Source organism: Erythrolamprus reginae, chromosome Z (assembly GCF_031021105.1).
Source record: "Erythrolamprus reginae isolate rEryReg1 chromosome Z, rEryReg1.hap1, whole genome shotgun sequence".
NCBI lineage: Eukaryota > Metazoa > Chordata > Lepidosauria > Squamata > Dipsadidae > Erythrolamprus > Erythrolamprus reginae.
This window is the reverse complement of record NC_091963.1, coordinates 18,787,528-18,795,688: the sequence shown is the minus strand read 5'-3', so window position 1 is coordinate 18,795,688 and position 8,161 is coordinate 18,787,528. Positions and strand designations below refer to the sequence as shown.

Sequence of the window (8,161 nt, the reverse complement as noted above, 5' to 3'; positions counted from 1 at the left end):
TTCCAAGGGGTCAAGAATTCTTGACTGTGTATTTTTAGATTCCAGCAACCACCTTTTTTCCAGTCAATATCACCAACAGCCAAGAATGTTGATAGCTGGATACTGATGATCAGGTTCTGAAAATACCTCTGTGGATTCTATGGATATATGTCAGCACATTTATTTAAGGGGTACTTTAAGGGAACCTCAGTATTTCTCAAAAAAGTCAAGAATTAGGAATAACTAGGACAGCAACAAGAGGGCATTGCCCCTCCCAAACAAATCATTTGTGATGATTTTATTGACAAAATAGAATACTCAAACTTTTCGCTCTTAGGCAAAGAGCAAGGGTGGTAAGCCTCTAAATTTTTTTCTTTAAACAAAAGAAATTTACATACTGTATAGCATTTGGAATATATACATATTTTACACGTTTTGTACAAGGTACCAATAATTATATAAATACATCCTTTAACATAATAAACCCGTATTTACTGGGGGGGGGGTGTACGATTAAGACATGATTTTGAGCTCCATGATTTTTAAGGCATCTGCCAGTTTTTGTGGTTGTTGGCATTAAAAAAAGGGGGGAGGAGAAGGGAATTCTTAAAGGACTCCTCCACTCCTGTGGGTCAATTAGCAAGACATCCCTTCACATTGTTACCAAGACTTTTCAGGGATGGAGAAAATAAAAAACAGAGGAGTCCCACTGGGCTAAAGGGCTTGTGCTGGCTGAAGACAAATAAGGCAATTCTCGTCTTCAGAAAACTCTTATACCAACAACACAGAAACATGCAGCTTTGGAGATGGAAGGGTTGACTTAACAAGGAATGGGAGGAAGAGGCTGAGGTCAATGAGCTCCCTGCTCCTAGAGGGGATTATTCTCAAAGTTAGATGGGCATCATCTCCTCCTGTTCCAACTCCTCCAGCAGATTTTACACCTGGGACAAAGGCATTTGTTTGGGGTAGGAAACCGAACTGGCAGTGCCAGACCTCCAAGTCAAACCAGTGCTGACATCGCTGTACATGGACCCCCCTCCACCCCCCAGTCCTCCCACGGCGGCAGCAGACCCTATGCCGCCTCCTCCCCCCCTGGCTCCAATACTCCCCACCACAGCAACGGCGGTCCCTTTGCTGGCCCAGCAGCAACGGGTGCAGAGCGCCTTCCAGGACTCCACCGTCTTTCCAGACCAGACCCAAACTCCCGAGGTGATGCCAACCACCAGGCACATGAAGTATTTGAGCATAAAAACCGCATAGTCTGGCCGGCGGGCTTGGTCGGGCTCTTGATCCCTCAGGCAGGGACAGTTGTGAGTGGCTTCCCAGTGGGGGGCGGTTGTGCTGCTCGTAGAAAAGGCAAGCCACCACGCTGGCGGCAGGCACCGTGTAGAGCACCGTGAAGAGGCCCAGGCGGATCATGAGCTTCTCCAGCTTGTGCGTCTTGGTGGGGCCCCCCTGCTGCTTGATGACACTCCGTATGCGGAAGAGGGAGACAAACCCAGCCAGCAGGAACATGGAGCCGATGGCCAGGTAGATGAGCAAAGGGGCCAGCACGAAGCCCCGCAGGTTCTCCAGGCTCTGGTTGCCCACGTAGCAGATCCCGGCCACAGGGTCTCCATCCACAGAACTCAGAGCCAGCACAGCAATGGACTTGATGCTGGGAAGTAACCAAGCCGCCAGGTGGAAGTACTGAGCGTAACTCGCAATAGCCTCGTTGCCCCACTTCATGCCTGCCGCCAGGAACCAGGTGAGCGACAGGATTACCCACCAGATGGAGCTGGCCATGCCAAAGAAGTAGACCAAAAGGAAGACGATGGTGCACAGAGCCGGGCCGGTGCTCTCGTAACGCACGTGCTCAGCCACCGCCAAGTCGGGCTGTAGTTCCGCGGCCCCGCCGGCAGCTCCGCGGCCGCCCACGGCTGCAGCGGCCGCCCCCGCAGCTCCTCCAGCGGGGCCCGCCGGCCCCCCTCCCGCGGCCGCTACCGCCGCCGCCCCGCCGCTGCAAGCCACTTTTTCGTGGCCAGCGACCAGGCGCACCAAATAGCCCAGCGAGACGAAGAGGTAGCAGGCGGCCAGGAAGATGATGGGCCGCTCCGGATACTTGAAGCGCTCCATGTCGATCAGGAAAGTGGAGACGGTGGCGAAGGTGGAGATGAAACACAGGATGGACCACAGGCCGATCCAGAAGGCAGTGAACGCGCGCTCGTCCGGGCTGAAGTAAGGGTTGTGGCACGGCAAAGCGCAGTTGGCGATCTGGCCCGTCTTGACGCGGTTGTAAAGCGGGTGGCGTTCGCTGGAGACCGACACCATCGGCGCCCTGCACTGGCAACCCGGCTCGCAGGGGGTGGGCGGGCGGCCTTTGCGGAGCGGAGGATCCGCGGCGGACGGGGGCGGCCCCACAGCCCCGGAGCCCCTGCCCGTCCCGCCTCCGGCCGGCTTTCGGTGCGGCGGCTTGGGCTGCGGCTGCGGCGCGGCGGTCGCCAGGTCGGTGTGGTTGTAGTCCATACAAAGCATGTCTTGGTTCCCTTGCTCGGGCAGGCGGTCGCAGCGCATGCGGTCCGGCCAGGCGAAGCCGTACTGGCGCATGAGGGGCGCGCAACCGGCCTTGGCCCGCTCGCAGACGCTGCGGCAGGGCGGCAGCGGCTTCTTGTAGTTCTCCAGGCAGATGGGCGTGTACATGCTGCACAGGAAAAAGCGCAGGTCCGCCGAACACTGGATCTCCACCAGGGGCCAGAACTGGTGGACCTCCAACCCGGCCTCGTCCTGCGTGTCGTGGTTGAACTGGTTGGGCATGTAAGTGTAGTTGTAGCCGATCCCTTTGCAGAGGGGCACCGTGATGTCCTGGCAGGACAGCTCCTTGGCCGACGAAGAGCCAGCCGCTGCTGCTGCCGCGGCCGCAACGGCGGCGGCGGCGGCAGCCGCGGAGGCGCAGGTAGCTTGCCTTTGCAGCGGCGACCAGGCGGATAGGGAGAGCGTCAGGAAAGCGACGGTCAACAGGTAAGAACGAGGCTCCATGCTCGGCGAAGTTTAAGTCCGCCCTCCGACCTGGGAGGGTGAATGAACGAAGCGGCGTCGGCGTCGACTCCTCAGCTGCAACGGCAACGGGGCGGCTAGGCTCCCGGCTTCCTGAAGCTCATCTCTCGCCTCTCCAGGACGCACAGCTGGGATGAGAGACGCGGCGCTTGCTGCTGCTGAGGCAAACCGCGGCGGGTTCTCAGTCTCTGGCGGGGTCTTCTCAACTTTCCTCCAGCCGCGGGGTGTCAAGGATGGCTGAGACACCCCGCCCTCCCCCGAAGACGCAGCCCCCCTCGGTCGCTCTCACCAGACCGGTTCGGCGAAAGCGGCTTGCGGAAAACGCGCTCGTGGCGCGCTTCTGAAAAGCTCGGTAAACGGCAGCAATTGCACCGCCGCCGTCCCCACTCCACCAACTTCTGGTTCTCTTCAGCTCCAGCAGCGGTGGATGCGCTCTCGGGCTATTTAAAGCAGTGGCAGCCAGGCCCCGCCCAGCCTGTCCCAGCTACCTATCACGAGGGCTCCGGGCGGAGATCTTGGACCCCGACTAAGCCCTTTCGCTTAAGGTGGATCGGCCTCGGACCCAGGATTGTCCGCAAGCCAGTCGCTTCTGGCCCTTTAAAAGATTCACGGCGTGGCATGCGTGTCCGTGCGTGGTTTGTTTGTTTGTTTGTTTTAACTCCTCAGGTGTAAATGGCTTACTTGACACTTGGACAGGTAAGTTCTCAAATAAACGAATAGAGACGTACGACGTCTGGGGCTGCCCGAAAGTGAATTGAATCAGTTAATTCTCCATTTTCTGAGAGTGAAGACCTTTTGTAAAGTTTAACTTCGCAGCCGTAACCTGGATGACTGACAATCTCCATAGACGTCTCTGGGCAAGCGCGCACCCCCCACCCCACCCAGGCCCGCCCGTTTCTCTTCTCCCTCCTTCCCCTATTTTATTCTTGGATATTGTGGGTTTCTGACAGGCTGGATCAAAACACAGGAGAAAGCAGTTTTTATTTATTAAACTGATTTTTAAGGCTGCCCAACTACCCCAAGACTGTCTAAAGACTGTCTAAAGACTAATCTAAAGATGTTAACTTATATATATATGCCAGCCCCTCCCGCAAAGCCCCAAACAATTATAATGTAAGTAAAACGGGTTTAAGATTGAGGTATATAGTTTTAATGACATTTCATTCCCTCACTTGCTTTTAGGTTGCTCAATGTCACTTTTTCTGGAAACTCTTTTGCACAGTCTCTCTCTTCATAGGGAGTTTCCCCTGGATTTCAATTCAGCACACCAATTTTGGAAATTCCAAACATCTGGAAGGTAACAGATGGGGGGGGGAAATACAAACAAACCATGATTTTTCTTTTTTAGTGCCAAGGGGGATTTTCTCATTTCCAGATATGGCATTCAGAATAACTCAAAAAAAAAAAAGCTGCTCTTATGTCTTTCTAGACATAATTTCACCATAACTACATTAAATAAGATAAATCTCATTTCTTGTGTGATAGACATTTAGCTTCCCCAAAAGACCATGGGTGTTTGTTGCAGGGGTCTTCATATCAGAAATATAGATTGACGGCAGAAAAAGACCTCATGGTCCATCTAGTCTGCCCTTACACTATTTCCTGTATTTTATCTTAGGATGGATATATGTTTATCCCAGGACATGTTTAAATTCAGTTACTGTGGATTTACCAACCACGTCTGCTGGAAGTTTGTTCCAAGCATCTACTACTCTTTCAGTAAAATAATATTTTCTCATGTTGCTTCTGATCTTTCGCCCAACTAACCTCAGATTGTGTCCCCTTGTTCTTGTGTTCACTTTCCTATTAAAAATACTTCCCTCCTGAACTTTATGTAACTCTTTAACATATTTAAATGTTTCGATCATGTCCCCCCCCTTTCCCTTCTGTCCTCCAGACCAGTGATTTTCAACCTTTTTTGAGCCGCGGCACATTTTTTACATTTACAAAACCATGGGGCACATTGAGGGGGGGGGCAGCTAAAAAAAGATTGGACAAAAAATTCTCTTCCTCCCTTTCGCTCTATTTCTCCCTCTTTCTCTCCCTGCCTCTTTTTTTCTCTCCATCCCTCTTTCTCTCTTCCTTTCCTCTTTTTTGCTCTCTTTCTCTCTCCCTCCCTTTCTCCCTCTATGTCTTTCCCTCTCCCACCTTCTTTCTCTCTCTCTTGCTTTCTTTCTCTCTCGCTCTTGCCCTCTCTTGCTTGCTTTCTCGTTCTCTTTCTCTCTCTCTTTCTTTCTTTCTTGCTCTCTCTTGTTTTTCTTTTCTTGCTCTCTTCTTGTTTTCTTTCTCTCTTGCTTACTTTCTCTTTCTCTCTCTTTCTTTCTCTCTCTCTTGTTTTCTTTCTCTGAGCTTCACGGCACACCTGACCATGTCTCGCGGCACACTAGTGTGCCACGGCACACTGGTTGAAAAACACTGCTCCAGACTACACAGATTGAGTTCATGAAGTCTTTCCTGATAAGTTTTATGCTTAAGACCTTCCACCATTTTCGTAGCCCGTCTTTGGACCCGTTCAATTTTATCAATATCTTTTTGTAGGTGAGGTCTTCAGAACTGAACACAGTACTGTATTCCAAATGTGGTCTCACTCTTTCAATATACTCATTGAAATCAGTGGTGTTGGAGGTAGTTATGGCCGATCTTGTTGACTGGTATGTTTTAATAATGCTCCTGCATCTGCAACAGGACTCATTGTACTTGTCATAAGATAATACCACCAATCTCATCCCCCCCCCCTATGATAAGCTCATTAAGAAGCCATTTATCTGAATGACACTTATCTCCACTTGGTTTAAGACTGCAATTTACACAGCAGCTTTCCTAAAATTCATGAAATCCACAATATACAAGACTTCAGTCCCATCATCACAGTGGCTTTGCTGGTGAGGATTACAGAAGCTGAACTCCAGTGTGCTGCATGTTTCTCCAGTTATGATTCTCCTTCTACTCCCCGAGAAAGCATGTTTAAATCGTATTATGAACGCACAAAGTAAGCTGCATTTGTCTAGCTGCCAATTGTCCATCCATCTGCCCGGCAGGGTTTGAGCATGCAAAGATGGTTATGTGGTTCCAGTTGCTTCTTGTACAAATTTGTGGGTTGAGAAAAGGGCTTATTAAAATGAAAAATTAAAGTTTTGCTTTGCCTCCTCCAACTCCATGCTTTTGCTTCTCTAGTGAACTTGGCATCTGACAGCTGCCTCATCCAGTCAGGATGTAACTGGATCCTCCAGTCTGCTTTAGCTCTGACTTCACAGCCAGGATCTATAGTGTCCCCTTCTCCAGCTGTTGCTGCCAAAGGTTTTACTCCTAGACTCAAGAGGAGGAGAAAGAACATGGGCACTTCAATAATTTCATTCAACTTGCTGCTCTATCAAAGCAGGGGTTTCTAACCTTAATAATTATAAAACTTTTGGACATCAAGTCATAAGTCTTAAAAAGTTCCCAAGGTTGGAGACCTGTGTACCAAATGCATTTAACTCCACCCTAGTCAAAAGGGATTAATATTCTCCCCACTGGAAAGTTAAGTTGGGAAACACTGTACATTAAAGCAAAAACACTTAACAAATCTTCATCTGGTTTCATACTTGGTATTTGGAAATCTGCTCAGAATATGACTGGATTTGATCCATTAAACTCACTTCTTTTCACCTAGTGAAATTCTAAAATAAATGAAGATTGAACATATTATTATCTGGAAGGGTGGGGAAAATTTAAATACATGCATTATATTTATCAGTTACTAATCACATTTGATTTAATTGTAGGATGGGTGGGCATGTTTTCAGAAAAAGAGATGAGCAAGGATGGAAACAGTATGTTAAAAAATGAGGGATGATGAGCAGGGAGCTATAGCAATTTTTTTTTAAAAAATGTTGTAGTCTTATATGCTTTATAAAACTAGCTAAACTCAGTGGGATTTTAAGAGGCAAGGTTGCATTGTTAATACATCCATTTTCCTGCAATTTTGGTTAAAGTAGCCAACCAAAGTTAAGCACATGATAACTGTGTTTGGAACTAACAGGCTTATGCAGAGCTTACAACATATCTATTTACAATGTTTACTTAAAGAAATACATGTATGTATGTAATGGCTCTTCAAAATGACAAAGTATGTATGCACCGATGGAAAAATAATGCCTGCCCACTGATCCTATGCAAAGCATACATTGACTTTATTTATGTAGCACATTGTATCCCAGTTTCCTCATTGGAATAAATGTGTCTATGCCACAAACCACCACATTTGCAACCCACATTTTTATTCACAATGTTGTATATAAAATCAACCATTTTGAGATGGATGGTAAGTACTGTAATTCCAACAGGATTTGAGTTAGAATAGAATAAATGGCAGTCTTGTGCAGTGGTTAAGGAACTAAGGCTAGAAGCCAAGAGATTTTTCAGTTCTTCTCATCCTCCTCAAGCATGAAAGCTGGCCAGGTGACTTTAGCCATGATAGCCAACTGAGTGGTGTTGGGCCAATCACCAAGAAACTGCGGCTTCTAGTCCCACCATAGCCATGAAACAAGAATGGGTGACTTTGGGCCAATCCCCAGGAAACTATGATTTCCATGAACTATGGTTTCAAATTTCAAGTAATGTTGGGCCAATCACCAAGAAACTATGGCTTCTAGTCCCACCATAGCCATGACGAGTGACTTTGGGCCAATCTCAAAGAAACTATGAATTCTAGTCTCTTTTTAGCCAAGATAGCCAACTGAATAATGTTGGGCCAATCATCAAGAAACTATAGTTTCAAATCTCACTATAGCCATGAAGAAAGAATAGGTAACTTTGGGCCAATCCCCAGAAAACTATGATTTCTAGTCCCAGCGTAGACATGAAGGAAGGCTGGGTAACTTTGAGCCAATCACTTTCCTTCAGCTCAACTTTCCCCACAAGTTTACTCTTGTGTGGAAAATAGGAAGAGGAAGGATTATTAGGTATGGTGGCCACCTTGAATTATTTATAAAAATAATAAAAGTAGAATAAGTAAATAAATAAAAATGGATTACATGGTAAGGGAAGGTTGACTTGTTGATCATGAGCTTCATTCCTTTAATGAAAGTTAAAGCTTTAAAGAATAAAAAATTTCCTTTGGGTTTTTTTTTTCTCTCTGTGTGTAAGAATTTAGTCTTCTCTTCTCAAA

General features: G+C 47.7%; 1 protein-coding gene across 1 annotated transcript; it reads right to left on the bottom strand.

Annotated features, from left to right (window-relative positions):
- Positions 1-814: 814 nt before the first annotated feature.
- On the bottom strand, positions 815-3,448 carry FZD8 (frizzled class receptor 8). Its single transcript, XM_070730187.1, is given in 2 exon segments — positions 815-1,310; positions 1,312-3,448. Coding segments are annotated over 2 exon segments (2,079 nt in total). The 5' UTR covers positions 2,995-3,448; the 3' UTR covers positions 815-914.
- Between the last annotated feature and the right edge of the window lie 4,713 nt (positions 3,449-8,161).